Source organism: Mesocricetus auratus, unplaced genomic scaffold (assembly GCF_017639785.1).
Source record: "Mesocricetus auratus isolate SY011 unplaced genomic scaffold, BCM_Maur_2.0 Super-Scaffold_100676, whole genome shotgun sequence".
Lineage (NCBI taxonomy): Eukaryota > Metazoa > Chordata > Mammalia > Rodentia > Cricetidae > Mesocricetus > Mesocricetus auratus.
In genome coordinates this window covers 40,508,856-40,524,192 of record NW_024429266.1, presented here as the reverse complement: position 1 = coordinate 40,524,192, position 15,337 = coordinate 40,508,856, and the positions used below count along the sequence as shown (strand labels likewise).

General features: G+C 40.4%; 1 protein-coding gene and 1 long non-coding RNA gene across 3 annotated transcripts in view; one reads left to right on the top strand and one right to left on the bottom strand.

Annotated features, from left to right (window-relative positions):
- Positions 1 to 15,337, bottom strand: part of Hmcn1 (hemicentin 1) — a 423,434-nt gene that overhangs the window by 27,153 nt on the left and 380,944 nt on the right. Inside the window, 11 exon segments of the mRNA XM_040738098.1 lie at positions 755 to 992; positions 1,709 to 1,830; positions 2,830 to 2,967; positions 3,553 to 3,702; positions 5,720 to 5,890; positions 6,040 to 6,210; positions 6,618 to 6,788; positions 7,161 to 7,331; positions 12,864 to 13,034; positions 13,154 to 13,324; positions 13,773 to 14,042. Coding sequence (XP_040594032.1) covers positions 755 to 992; positions 1,709 to 1,830; positions 2,830 to 2,967; positions 3,553 to 3,702; positions 5,720 to 5,890; positions 6,040 to 6,210; positions 6,618 to 6,788; positions 7,161 to 7,331; positions 12,864 to 13,034; positions 13,154 to 13,324; positions 13,773 to 14,042 — 1,944 coding nt within the window.
- LOC121136796 overlaps positions 1 to 15,337 on the top strand; it is a 42,783-nt gene that overhangs the window by 6,409 nt on the left and 21,037 nt on the right. For both annotated transcript variants that reach the window (XR_005873934.1, XR_005873935.1), the window contains exon 2: positions 12,903 to 13,065. This is a non-coding gene — a long non-coding RNA (uncharacterized LOC121136796). The remainder of the gene's footprint in view (positions 1 to 12,902; positions 13,066 to 15,337) is intronic.

Genomic DNA, 15,337 nt, shown 5'->3' with positions numbered 1-15,337 from the left:
CTAAATGGCTCTTAAGACATGTCAGTATGAATTCCTTTATTTTTCCCAGTTTTTCTGCATTGTATCTGAGCTTGATCCATGCTAGTGGGGCCTGAGTGACAGCATCAAGACACTCAGTAAAGAGAATAAAGCACTTAAAGGAAAGTGGCTTTGAGGATCTGAAACTCTCTGACTAGCTTAAGCTGTGACCTACTTTGCATCATATTTCAGGAATTGAAAAATTCTACAGGTGGATAATGAATATTTTACTCCTCTTCAAGAATACAGAGTAGGACAGCAATTCTGCCAGGTACGATGATGAGGCTTCCTAGTAAACTAAATGGAACTGAACAATCTTTACACAGGACTTCCTGCAACAAAAACCAAGAGCGGAGCACACAAGGAAAACCTAACTCTAGCCTGTTAGGTCTGGGCCTCCACAGTACTATTCTGAATGGCTTTAAGGCATCTGTCTTTATCCTTTTAAAAAGAACAAGATAAGGGGTTGGAAAGATAGATCAATGGTTAAGAGCACTGACTGCTCTTTCAGACGACCAGGGTTCAATTCCCAGAACCCACATGGCAGCTCATACCTATCTGTAACTCCAGTTCCTATTGGTAACTCCAGTTCCAGATAGGTGTAAATGAATTAAGTTAGCTCAACAATTCCATGTTAAAAAGTCAGCCTTGTTGAATTGCCTTTTAATAAAAGAAAAAAAAAAGAAAGAAGAACAAGATGGTAGCACAGATATTTGGATTTTTCTTCTCATACTACCTTTGGAAATTGAAGCATGGATTTTAAATCCCAGTGTCTCTTCTAATTGGTTGTAGTCAGACTCCACAGAAGATGCGTGAAGGGTTTCTACTAAGAAGGGCATTTTCCCCCAGGCCTGATCGTAGAAAATGGTGTGGTTCCATGTGTAGGGGACACTGATGCCATCGACGGTGAAGAGCCGAGTTGAGTAGGCGTAGAGCTGCCCAGGTCCTATTTGGATGTAGTCTTCTGTGTAATCCTGAGGGAGAGGATTTGAGGGTCAACATGGCATCTGACATTTTTTCATATAGTGTACTGTGAGTTGCGCTGTGAGGCAGGAGGAAAAGGCTTAGAGATTAACAATGGAATTCTGAATGACATTGCAATCACACAGTAGTAGTCTGGAAACAGCTCCTGGGTTGATTCTTTTCATTACAATCAGGTTTATAATTTATTGTCACACTTTGAGTTTTCACAAGATACTGAAGTTGTAGGCCATGAAGAGAGCAGGTTGTACAAAGACTATTTCTTTACTCTGTAAGCTCAAGAGGGTTTTTTCCATTTCTTTCAAGTTACAAATTTTTTGAAATTAAAATATAATTACATCACTTCCCTTCCTTTTCCTTTCTCCCTCTCTTTATTGATGGCACATTAAAACTTATTACAGGGCTCTAGTCTCTTTCCAGAAGTAAACCTAACAAGTGCCTTAAATCAGCACAGCAGCTACTCTGGCTCTGATATACTAGGTAATAAAAACACTCAGAGAGATTTAAAAGCTGAGCCCCTGGAGATTTTCAAGCAAAGAGCAGATGGTAATTTACAGCCTTGCTGGGGTAGTAACTGATCTCCAGAGCAAACAGTGAGAACCTAAGACCTTGGGGCTCTGTCTGCAGGGCTTTCGTTTTTCCTCCTCCTCCTCCTCCTCCTCACCATCATCATCATACTAACAACCATGGAGATCTTGTAACATGTTACCTTCACACTGACTTCAGCAGGTGACTGGAGCTGCAGGACGTAGCCACTCACAATGATATCAAGCAGCAAAGCACCATCAGAATCCAAGCCCCGAGCCACATGTGTCATGCGCAAAACCTCTCCTGGGGACAACAATGCATTCATTTCCACAGCAATAGTAACAGCAGTTATTCTTATGCATATGGTTTGCAGAAGCATGGAGAATGTTGATCTAATATAATAGATTCCCTGTTAAAAAGTCAGCCTTGTTGAATTGCCTTCCAAAATTCTTTCTATGTGGCAAAAGAATAGCATTTGATTATTCAGAAGATTCCATATTTTAGACACCCAAACAATCAAATAGCCCTACAAGATTTCTGCATATGATATGGGTCAGACAACTTCACCAGGGACCAGCAATGGCCACAGGCCTAGCTTTTGCTTTTGCCAGAGCTTTAGAAATGTGGCATCTTTGTAAGGGGATGGATATCAAAAGGTCTGCCTGTCCTCCATGCTGATTAAACACCGGTAAAGAAGCTCACTCCCTCATCATTCCTCTTCAAAGTTTAATCTCACTGAGACTGGCCAACTCTAAGGAGGCTGAAACAGCTTTGTATGAACCCTTGTGAACACAGGAAGGGCCCCAAAGGGCTAATGCCCAATGATTAGGACAGAAGCTGAGTAGAAAGCATTAGTGTGCTTGGCTTTATTTCCATGTATTAAGCAGAGAATCACCATAAGGGAAATAAATGAGTTGACTCATGGTTAAAGACTTGAATTAATAACAAGAATGATTTTCCTTTGATATTCATGCTTAAATCCTCTCTAAGGTTTAAAGAAAAAGGCACAGAAAGGATGATAAAGAAGTCATTGGGCCATAAAGTTTGTTATTCTGTCTGATAACACATGGTCTCTTTCAGACCTTGTATTAGTATCCACTGACAGAATAATATAAAACTGTTTTTACATTATTTATGCAATGTGCACCAAAAACTTGTAATAACTTTCCATGGGAACATGCACCATGTTTTTCTTAGTCACAAAATTTTACAGTGATCTATCTGTATCTAATATATGTATCTATATCTTTCTGTCTGTCTGTCTGTCTATCTAGTAGAATAGTATGTTCACCTGACACTAACCAGTTGCAAATTCTACTTGGGTTTCTCGTTTGAAGACTGCATTAGTGAGGGTAAAACCATTGACTGCTTCTCCTATTTCTTTTGCTGTTGTCCAGTAAATGGGATTTAGGATAGAAATGATCTTTCTCATTGCTGGACCTAAATGGAAAAAGATAAACAGGGTTACAGAGAAAAATATTTATAGTCAATTATGGTCATAGTACATTTCTCACAAGGGTGGATGCTAATGTTGACTAATGCAAGTCAATATGTCTTTGTGCATCTTTTTTTTTCTAGCATATGCTAGCTATCCAAATACCGGGTTTCAGTATAGCATTTTCATATATGTATTAATGTACTTTGATCTCTCCCTGACCAGTTCCTTTCTCTTTGGGATAAGGACAAACAATGCATTACATCAATCACTTAAGGTTTCAACCTTTGGAACCTTTGTGTAAATATAGTAAGACAAAGAATAATGTATGTTTTAAAAAAGCAGTTTATGAGAGTAGATGGTTCAGTGGATTGAGGTGCTTGCTGCTAAGCTTTGAGTCCTGAGTTCAGTTTCTGGGACCCACGTGGCGGGAGGAGAGAACCCATAAGCTGCCCTCTCACCTCCATGTACATACCATGATATATACATGAATGCGCACACACACATACACACACATACACAACATAACGGCTTATTAATTAATTAAATGTAATAAATAAGTTTCTCAAAATTTCCATAAAGTGACTCACCAAGACTTCGAGGCACATTGGTAATCTTGGCCTGTATTATTCTTGTATCAGAGTTGGGGCTATCTGTTATTGTGGCATCGAGGAAAGCAATTCCAAACTCAACATCATTAATATTCCCAATAACACTCCCTCTGGCTCGCTGGGGTCCACCTATTGAGGGAAGGAAAAAAATCATTCCTGGATAAGGAAGCAATTCCATCAACATTACATGAGGGAAAGGAAAGCCAGCACTTGGAGATGCTACAAATCTTTTCTCAGACATCAAAAGAGTTCTAGGGTATCCAAATCTGAAAGCAAAATTAATAGGCTTTTAAAACATTCCACTTTCACATAACACCCATTATCCCCATAAATCTAGTATTCTTCCGATCTGTGAACATCATAGTACTATTTCTTAAGCCAAAGAATACAGTATGTCCATTCTCACAGTCCAAATAAAGCATGTGTTTGTCGATGGTGATGAAACCATGACTACAGTGAGTTTACAGAGAAGGTCATGTGTGGCAGTAAACACTTCATATGCATTAACTCGTTTGATCCTGTCAACAATACTAGAAGGTAGCTTTAAATAGACACAGTTTGAGGACTGGGCAAAAAAAGTTCAGAAAATAGTGTAGTCCTACCATTACTACAGGTCTAGAGAGAGGACTGAATACATTATCTTCTTGCTTCAAAATGTGTTTTGGGGTAAAGACATTTATTCACTTAAATCAATACTTTAAAATTGTTTATGTTTATTGTGGATAATGTGTTGTTTTAAAGTATATGTACTTTAAGGAGAAAGAAGAAATGAACTAATTAGCATATATGTCACCTCATATACCTACTATTTTTGTAGTGACAATACTTAAAATCTATTCTCTTTGCATTGAAGAATCCTGTACAATTATGGAGAAAAACAACATGGAAACAGACACAGCAGGTAGCAAGGGGTGAGGGCAGATGCTTGAAGACATACTGGTCAAAGCTACAAAGTTACAGAAGTGGAAGAAATTAAACATATCAACTTTAGAACTAGTCATTATTGTTAATAATATAAGCCCATGTTCTTCTATCTATTATTTCCTTCTTTAAAACAGGGAAAGATCTCACCAACAAAATACCATCTAATCCTTGTTGCAGGCCACTGCCAGAATAATGTGGTATATTGTTCAGTCTAGGTCACTGTGTGTGTGTGTGTGTGTGTGTACATGTGTGTCTGCACACTCATGCATGTGCACTCTCATGTATGCATGTATGTGTATGTATGTATTAGTTCCTTTGGAGATGGGGGTCTCAGCAGTCTTGAGCTAAAGCTATAGCATCCATTACTGTATACATCTATCAGACAATAATTGAGAAAAAAATTGAGAAATGTATTACAATTTTGACATCATTGTAAAATTCATACAAAAACAATTTGATTAAAGTAAAATATGAAAAGTCCCTCCTTCCTTGGTCCTAAGCAGGAGAGGTGGGTGGAGGCAGCATTGCTAATTCAATTTTCAGAATGATTACTGACAAGTGTAGCTTCTATTTTAACTGAGTAGCTTGCGCCCCAGCACTGAACAGATGTTTCCTTAATTGGGCTACCTGGTAGGGTTCCTTGAAATCTTGTTGGACTCGGTGACTCAAGCTGTCCATTTACCTGGATGATGAAAGAGATCATCTGAAGCCAGAGCTGTTCTCTAGCTTCGGAAGGAGTCTCAAAACCCAGCATGACCATTCGTGCATCTGTAGAGCATGTTTGCTGAGGAGTTGAGTGGTAGATACTTGGCCTTTGGGTTTGTTTACTTATATTTAAAAACCACTCAACCTAAGCCGTTCTCGCCCTGTCAAATGGGGCTTTCGTGATTTTTCAGAGACATTTTATTTCTAAAGAAATAAATGTTAAAGCTCTGTAAGGTACAGTAGTATCTTCCCATCAGCCACATGAAGCTGTCAATGTTGGCCTCCTGCAATCTTTAGAAATATATCCTCTGACACAATGAAGCCCCAAAGGAGCAAACAGAGGCCAAAACCCAGCTGTAAGCACTGTTATGGGAGAGCATATTTTTATATATCTCTCCTTTTCAGAGCTGGCACTGCTTTATTCGTTGTGGGGTCCAAATAGTACCTTTTACTGATTTGCATGAACTCTACACTTGTGCTAGCCATGGTCCTGCCAAAGCACAGCTCACTTCCTTACCTGGACATGCCTGCATATTGCATCTGGAGACCTGGGTGGCATCTCCTGGACAAGAACGGCCACTTTTAGATGGCACTGGATTGTCACATAGCCTCTTCCGCATCCTTTCACCTCCTCCACAGGACACAGAACAGTGGCTCCAACTATGCCATGATCCCCAACCTCCATCCACTGTGAACAAGAATGGAATGTTCAATATTAATGAATCAGTTTTTGAAATCTTCACTTTGGACACTCCTGATGTGCAAGTGACAGGTCTGTAGCAATGATCACTAAGCAAAAGCTTCACTCGTCCCACAGACTGAAATTAAGAAGCTCACCAGGACACATGTCGGTGTTGCACCTCTGGATTTGGGTATCTGGTCCCCCACAGGCTCTTCCTCCATTGGAGGGACGTGGGTTGTCACACGTGCGGTACCTTCGCATCTGCCCTCCGTTGCAAGTCCGGCTGCAGGTTCCCCAGCCACTCCAAGGGCTCCAGTTACCATGGGCTACAATATGAAATAATTTGACATGAAACAGAATTCTAAAAATGGGGAGTAAAAGAAACCATGACATTCTGCCCCAAATCAAGGAAAACCCTTCAAGAAATAAGCAGAAAGACAACAAATCACTCCATGGATAACTTTCCAAAGCAGGGAATTTCCATTCTAATAGTGATGGGATTCCCTTCAGCTACTCTGATATTGTATTTACACTCTCCCATGAGCTAGAGGAGATATAGGAGACACAGAGTCCATTCTGGCTGAGCAGAGACTAACATTCAGAAAACACTAAACCAAAACAGCACTTTGGTTTTCTAAATTAAAGATCAAAGAACAAGCAATTAAAATACTCTAACTTAAGGTTTGGAGCCATAACAAGGAAGGGACACTGACTCACTCTTTCCAACACTCACTTGGACAAGGGTCACTATTGCAAAAGTCACTCTGGACATCGCTCCCTTCACATTTGCTTCCTCCATGCTGTGGCACTGGGTCAGAACAGTCCCTGGTTCTCTTCCTGGCACCTCCTCCACAGGATACAGTGCAAGTACTCCAACTGGCCCAAGTCGCCCACTTGCCATCAACTGCATTAACAGAAAACCATATTGCTTAGTTACTACCTTAAAATGATCATCTTAAAAAATAATCAGAGGGTCTGGCTGGAGAGATGGCTAAGAGGTTAAGTGAACGCAGCTCTTCCAGAGAATCTGAGTTTGGTTCTCAGCACCCATGTTGGGTGACTCAGAACTGCCCTTGACTGCAGCCCATCTGGCCCCTTCTTCGGACTTTCACAGGTACCCACACATGTGGCACACCACACACACACACACACACACACACACACACACACACACACAAATAAGTTAAAAATATATAACCAACCTTAGCTAGTTTGGGTGAATGGCGTTCTTGCATGAGGGGTAGATGTTATTAGTGTGCTAACTCTACTTTCTCACCTGGACAGTGTCTCTCATTGCAGACTTGCATCTGGGTTTCTGCTCCACTGCAGTAGGCCCCACCAAATGATGGTGGTGGGTTATTGCAAAGTCTTGTTCTTGTCTGACTGCCCTTTCCACAACTTTTGCTGCATGCACCCCAAGGCTGCCAAACACTCCACACTCCATGAACTACAAACAACAGAAGCAGCTTCAAGCCACAGGACCACATTTATTTAAAAAACAAAATTATGCAAATAAATTAACTCCAAAGTTAGTTAAAAATATCAAACAATCTAAAATAACTAAAACTGAACCAAAAGAAATATAACTAATGTGTTCTCCTTTTTGTATGTTTGGTTTTCAGAGGGAATTGTGTTCAGGGACATTCAGGAGGCCAAATGTATGCCAAAATAAATGCTTACAATTGTACAAAGGGGGCCAATTTATTAGAATGAAATTTAATCAAGCATATGTAAACAGAACCTGAGTGTTCAAGCCCTAGCTAACTAAGCATTTGTGCACATTTCATACTCTAGGGAGAGTGGCAGGGACCAGAACCTTCTAATCAAGTCTGTCTAACAGATCGAGTATGCTGTGGCTAACAAGAAATTTTCAACAATGCTATTTTGGACCCAAGACTGTAAGAGTACATCTCTAATTGTGGCCTGGTTTCCGGCTTAGGCATGTTCCTGGATTTGACAACAGGGTGGTTTGTGCAGGTCTAAGTCTTTGAACAGTTTTCTCCATTACATAATGTTCATGAATTAGAAATTCTGAATAACACACTCACCTACTTGCTAAACAACAGAAGCAAAACTGACCAGTAGTTTCCAAGGAGCGCAATTAAGGACTTCCTTTTGGTAGCTAACACATTACAGCATCAGACCACAGGACTGGAAGAGTCAACCACTTCCTACCAGGTGCGTGGGCTGAGAATCAGCACTATGGCTTCCCTTAAGCAAGAGTCAGTATCAGGCCATATTTTCCTCAAAGAGCTTTCTAGATACAGTGCTTATGAAATATGCTTCTTTGCTCACTAGCTTTACCAAGATATGAACCAAAAGTGGGGTTAAGATTTGTATCTAAGTATTCTCAACACAACTTCTAAGAAACGGCAATATTAAAATCAATGAGATTATCATTTTTCTGATTTTAAAGGAAATATTAAAGTATCTTACATTTTCTCATAATCAGTTGATCCCTGATTAAGGTGACTACTTATTCTCTTGCTTTATAGACAGAGGCAAATGCAATCACATGAACTTATTGTACCCAACAAGAGTTTGTTCTAAGATAATATTTGACTAACCCTAAGGAGCTGGGAGGGAGCATTTGAGGCAACGTTGCTGAGACTGTAATGTTCACAGTCTTCACATATCGACTGCATCACTTTAGATTTTCTGCAGGCCCAGTGACTTTAATACAGTCTAATTTCTTTTTTAAAAAGATTTATTTACTGCTGGGCACTGGTGGCGCACACCTTTAATCCCAGCACTCGGGAGGCAGAGGCAGGCGGATCTCTGTGAGTTTGAGGCCAGTCTGGTCTACAGAGTAAGTTCCAGGACAGGCTCCAAAGCAATACAGAAAAACCCTGTCTCAAAAAAATAAGATTTATTGATTTAGTATGTATACAGTGTTCTAGATGGCACCAGCTCTCATTACAGGTGATTGTAAGCCTGTAGTTGCTGGGAATTGAACTTAGGACCTGGAAGAACAGTCAGTGCTCTTAACTGCTGAGCCATCTCTCCTGCCCAACAGTTTAATTTCAAGGATGTACATTGACTAAAATGCAAATCTCTGACAATATAAATATGCATTATTAACAGAGGCTAGGGTTGACTGGCATTTATTTATGTAATGCCTGTCTTTTTTCCACTCTACACAAATACAGATTTGTAACTCTCTTTGAAAATGTTTTGACTTTTTATACTTAATTCACAAATAGACCCTAACCGAGATAGACTTTTATGACATAAAATGGAGCAGAATTGAAAACTTCTTTTATATAGAGATATAAACTAAACAAGAGAAAGAAGATAATGCAAACTGGAGAAAGCATACAAAATCATGATTGATGGGGGAAGTCCTTCTGTGCATATGTTGTCTTATTGGTTGATAATTAAAACACCTGTTGGCCAATAGGGAAGCAAGATAGGTGGTACTAGGAGTCGAGGAGGATTCTTGGAAATATAGTCAAGAGTGGAGAGTTGCCATGTGACCAAGGGAAGAGAGGACACATGAGGTGCATCTTTGGTAAGATAAGACCTTATGGAAATACATATTAGCAGTCATGGGTTAATACTTAAGACAGAACTAGCCAATGAGAAGTCCTGCACATTGGCCAACAGCATTGTAACTAATGGAGTCTCTGTGTGTTATTTGGGGTTGACACTGCTCTGGGACCAGGCTGGCAGGAAGAATGCTTGTTATACGTGATGTTTGGAAGATACCAGAAATCTCCTAAATAGCCAAATCAATTGACAAGAAAACCCCATAAATAGAGAGGAATTGATAAAGAAGAATTCAAAATGCAGTAAGTGCAATTGTTGTAATAGGTGGAAGCTCTGTGAAGAGCCGCATAGGCCTGGGCTAGTAGTAGCCACTCTAGAGAAGATTGGGGCCAGAGGGTGCTCTGCCCTTATGGGCTGTGCAGTCCTGGGCCAGCAGCTTGGCTTCTGTGTATTAAGTTTCAATACTTAGGGTGCACTGCATCTTCTGAAACCAAATCCAGGATATTTTGAGCATAACAATAGATAAATTAATGGTGTATTAAAAACCCCTGAATTATACTTGAGTCATTACACTACCAAATAATGAGTCCATATTGATATAAGTCAATAAAGAAATAATAAACAAAAGTTATTTGCAATAAAAATAATAATTGCTGTACAAGATACAACAAAAAATCAGTATTTTATGAGAAACATATGAGTAACAGATGCAAGAAATAATCAAATGGATGCCAGCACTAGTGGGTAAAAGGCTGATACAATGTTAATCTAGTTGTAAAGCATCCCCACACATACACACTTTATGGGGAAATAGTAGCACCTGCTACTTTTTGTGGTGTCCTACTGCCTCCATGATTGGCATCTACCCACTAGGGTAGCATCATTAAGCACTCCGTTGAGAAGAGACATGCTCTCATTCATTATCTGTCTCAAGGATACTACTAACAGCATGCTAAACAGTAGTTAAATTCAATTTGTTTATGGACTGTGGAATAAGGAAAGCCTCCCCATCAAATAGTAAATCAATAAAACAGTGGGCTAAATAATAGTTAACAAATAGATACCAATCATGGAGAGAAAGGCTGACATTTATTTTAACACAGTTATAAACATCCTTCAGACTTTCATTATATAACTTCCTAAGCTGACAATGGCATACAAATTCTCTAATTAGGTGTTTATATTTATTTTTTCTTTAAAATAATATCACTACTTTAGAGACTAAAGCAGGCACTTGATTTTTTTTCCTTATGTTAAAGACTTCAGGGCAGGGGGCTTTGTTTGTCTGCCTGTCTGTTTATATTTTGGGAAGATTACAGGCATGCTTAACCATGCGCAGATCAGAACTTTGTTTTTGAAATACAATAGAAATAAAACCAAACTTTTGGTAAATATCCCATATCCACGACAATAGGCTTGGGAACCACAACCACAACAGCCCGGGTTTAAATATTCAATTTCCTTTACTAACTGTGCAGCCTTTGTTAGCGAATGAATTATAAATTCCTATTATTTTCTAATTTTTTTCATGTTCATAACAAGGTGTAGGAGAAACTGAGGCCAGCCTACCTAAGCTGCAATCACTCTGCCCAGGACAGGCTGTGTGTGTGTGTGCGCGCAGCAGGCACTTCCTCCCTGAACCAAGCCACCCAGAAACACTTCCTCCCTGAACCAAACCACCCAGAAACACAGGAGAGACGTCTTACTCAGAGACACTAGTGAGGAAAGGATAACACCATAGAGTCAGCCACCTGAGCTAATGGAACCTTGGGAAGGGGTATAAAGGCAGGCCTAACTTCCTGAATAAACAGAGTCTGCAGCATGCACTGCTACTCATTGACTCTTGGTGCCTGAGTCATTGGTGCTGCAACTTCTCACTCCCTCCCCCAAGGGGTGTCCGAGTAGGGTGACCCACAACAACAAGATACAATACACAATTCATTGACTGTCTCATTTTGAGAGATCTTTATCTTTTTTGATTTTTCTTTCTCAGTTTTGCTCCACCAATGCTCTCTATTGAGTTTATTCAGTATACTTATCAATGTTAAAAATTACTCTCTACTTAATAGTCTTTTCATACTCAATAGAATATTTCATAGTACATCCAATCAAGTGCTTAGAAATTCAAATATCTTCAAATGAGAGTACATAATAAACACTGTCTAGAGACTAGATTGAATGAATGAGTTCTGACTAGTCCTTCCTCTCTTCTAAATGGTCTTTCCTAAGAGGTTCACAACAAGAACCTCTTGACCAAGTACCTCTTGACTACCTATATGATCACATCATCCAAGCTGCCATCAGAGTGCCCACCTCCTAGATTTAGTTGTGTTAAGACAAAAACATTTGACAAAATTAAACTCAAACACAGTTATTTCTGAAAAGCTAAAATGAATCTCAGAGAAAGGAAATTTTTCCCTCTGAGGTCTGAGATTACAAGGCCACTGCGAATCATTAGTTGCCTGTGGTCATTCTTTCCACACATGGGAAGAATTTAATGGAGAATTAAGCCGAAGAGCAGATCAGTGGAGATCACAGATGGAAACACATCAGTAGAAGCATTGAGCAAAACCTTGCAATCATCTATACCTGAAAAAAGAATTCTCTGTTTACTTAAGTTGGACTCTCTCACTTGAATCTGAAAGAGACATGAAATATGATGCCAGCAACAACAGGAGTACCAGGCATCTGGTATGGTACTCATTGGCAAGGTAGATGAGTAAGATGGTAAACAGGAAGCTGCAAGCATACTCCTCGCCTTTAGCAACCTTCCTGGAAAGCATTTAACTCCTCTCAGCTCATTTTCCCACTTGAAAAAGGATGACTAGATGATGGGGTTGTCCTTCTGTATATGTTTCTCTTATTGGTTGATGAATAAAGCACTGTAGTCAATGAGGCATGAGGATAGGAGGGAGTAGGAAATGAGAATTATGGGAGGTATAGGCATGGGCAGAGTTATCAGTGTGAGCCTGGGAAGAGAGACTGTGTTCTTCAGTCAGGAGTCAGGTGTTCTCCAGTAAGATAAGACCATGTAGAAATACATAGATTAGTAGTTATTGGTTAGTAATTAAGACAAAGCTAGCCAATAAGAATCCCTAACTAGTGGCCAACAGTTTCATCATTAATATTAAGTCTCTGGGGCTGATGCAGCTGTGGGATCAGGGTGGCAGGAAGAACCATCCGTAAGAACTAGATGGCACCTGAAGTCCCCAGAATCCTTCTAATTTGTGAGTTAGTATATACTTCAGTTTCTGTGCATGATTAAAAATACACCAAGTCAGAACTACTTCCCTGTTTTGTGAAGGGAGATACTTTCCTGCAACACAGTCACATTATCATAAGGTTCTTCATGGAAAAGAACACAGACAGTGAGCATATTCCTGAAGCCAGAAGCCGTAATATCTTTTCCCAATGAAGGAACAAAGGATCTTAACTCCAGGATAGGATTTAATGTACATAAGCTTGGCTGGTGGCACTATTGGGTCCTCACCTGGGCAAGGCCTAATGTTGCACATGATGATTTCCACAGCATGCCCCTCACATGGCCGCCCACCATGCTGAGCTGATGGATTACTGCAAGTTCTGGTCCTGGTTTGGTTGCCATGTCCACAGCTTCTTGTGCATTCTTCCCAGAAACTCCATTCTGACCAGTGACCATCCACTACAGGAAGGTGAAACCGTTACATCATCAGGTAAATTCAAATAGCCAGCAATAACCTGGGGTCAGCCCAAAGGCAGGAAACAGGTGTCTGAGTCTACTAATTACTTGCATAAGTATACCTGGACACAACTTGTTTTGACAGTGTCGTGTTTCTGAATCTGACCCTTGGCATGGTTTTCCACCATTGGCTGGAAGTGGGTTGTTGCACAGTCGACTCCTCTTTTGGATGCCTTTTCCACAGGTGACACTGCAGGACTTCCAGGCAGACCATGGTGAAAACCCACCATGCACTGCAAATAAAACATTGCATGCTGTCTCAGGTTTGCAAGTGAAAACTTCTAAGTCTAATTTCATTGTAGTTATACGCTGGGTGTAGAGTTGCGTGTGATTGCTATAGAAGCTTTTCTTTAGGGGGTAAAATTAATATCTAGAAATAAGATAATAACTCAATTAAATTCCCTCTCTAGTCCTCTGCTGATACATGTGGTCATGGCTATGGGAAAAATAAGAGACAAAAAAGCTTGCATATTGTTTACCCTTTATATATACAGATGCATATGTTTACATATCATATACATCATGTTCTGAAAATTTTTGCTTAATTTTGGATGAAAATATGCTTTAGGAGTATGAATGACTAGCAAGGCCTTTGAAGACTCTAAGCTGTGTTGTTTTAACTCATTAGTTGATAAGCTAGAAGGAGATGAGGAATCTGAGCTGTCTTGGGTACTGCTTCACCTTGGACTATGACAGGCACTCTGACAAGGACAGAACCCATCACGTTTCGGGCCACACATTCATATTCAGAGGTATCTTCCTTTCGAGCAGCAGTGATGTATAAGGAGCTGTTGGACAGCATGGTAAGTCGGTTATCCACGGGGATGGGGTGCCCTTGGCGGGACCATGTGATGACTGGCTGAGGTTCACCCGTTGCTTGACAGTCCAATAGGACTCTGCCACCAGCATCCACAACAGTTTCCACTGGCTCAAGAGTGATGAAAGGAGGACCTGTAAGGAAATTAGGCAGTGGCTCTTATCTGTTAGGGGATAGATTAATATTCTATCTTACAATATGTGGTGACTTGATTTTTAAAAAAAACGATAGGGCTTTGATATTGAGTTGTATGGGCTAAACAAAAGAAATGGTGAGTGTGGATTTTGAGTTTGGCAATAAGGTTTGTGCTTGGATAATTCAATAACATACAAATGGAAAATGAGATCTGATGGGAGGCAGTAGGGAGTGGGTGGTGATTTGTACTTTATTTTTAGGACATTGACATTGAGGTATCTATGGGACACTCACATAGACAGGCCTAGATGGCAGGAGTATTCAGATACATCCACACAGAAATCTCAAAATTGAGATGTTGGCAAGGAAAGTGGAGCTGTCTTTCATAATTGGATGAGATTGATTCAAAAGAGAATGCGGCATGGTAAAAAGATAATGAGACACAGAAAGAATATGAGGCACCAAGAGATAGGCAAAAGGCGGGTTTACAAATGATACAAAGAACTGACCACTGAGGAATCACAGGAGAAGAAACAGGAATCCTAGCAATGAAAGGAAGGAGTTTCAGGAGGAGGGAGAGGCTGTCAGTATCTGGGCAGGAACAGCAAACCCAAGTCAAACTCCTGTAAAGGACCAGATGTAAAAGGAGTTGAATGTAGCTGCTAGAAGGATGTTTATCTCTGTATCGTTCTACATGGGTAAAATTAACTCAAGAGAGGCTTTCCTGGGGAAGATCTTGAACCGCATTTTCAAGATTGGGGATGATCGTTTCAGTGTTTCAGCGGGCAGAAGATCCCTCCACTTGGTGAGGTATCTTGATGACATGGATATAGACTTGACTTTTCTATGACTAGGAAGGATGCTTGACCCAGGGAGTGGGGTGGTAGTTCACAAAGTGTTCAGTGCCTGCTAAAACCTGTGCTTTCCTTCCCCCATCAAATCTCAGCTGCCTTTGCAGTTGAACAAGTGGGTGGAGGGCAGCAAGAACATTGTGGAAAAGGAGAACCATGGGATGATCAGATGGTGAGGCTGAACTGGAAGGGGGCTGACTTGCTCAGTGACAGGAGAAGGAGTGTTAGATACTTCAGGACAGATCTGGAAGCAAACACATTTTATTGTCAACACTTACAAGGTAGTGTTTTATAACACATTACTGACATGTCTTTGAGAACAGCCACTTCCTTTCCGTAGCTCTGTTGTCTCAGCTACTGTCCCATGGCACCTTGCTATTCTCTATGTACCATACAGAACCACATGTACCACGTAGAACCATACCACCAACTCACCTTTCTAT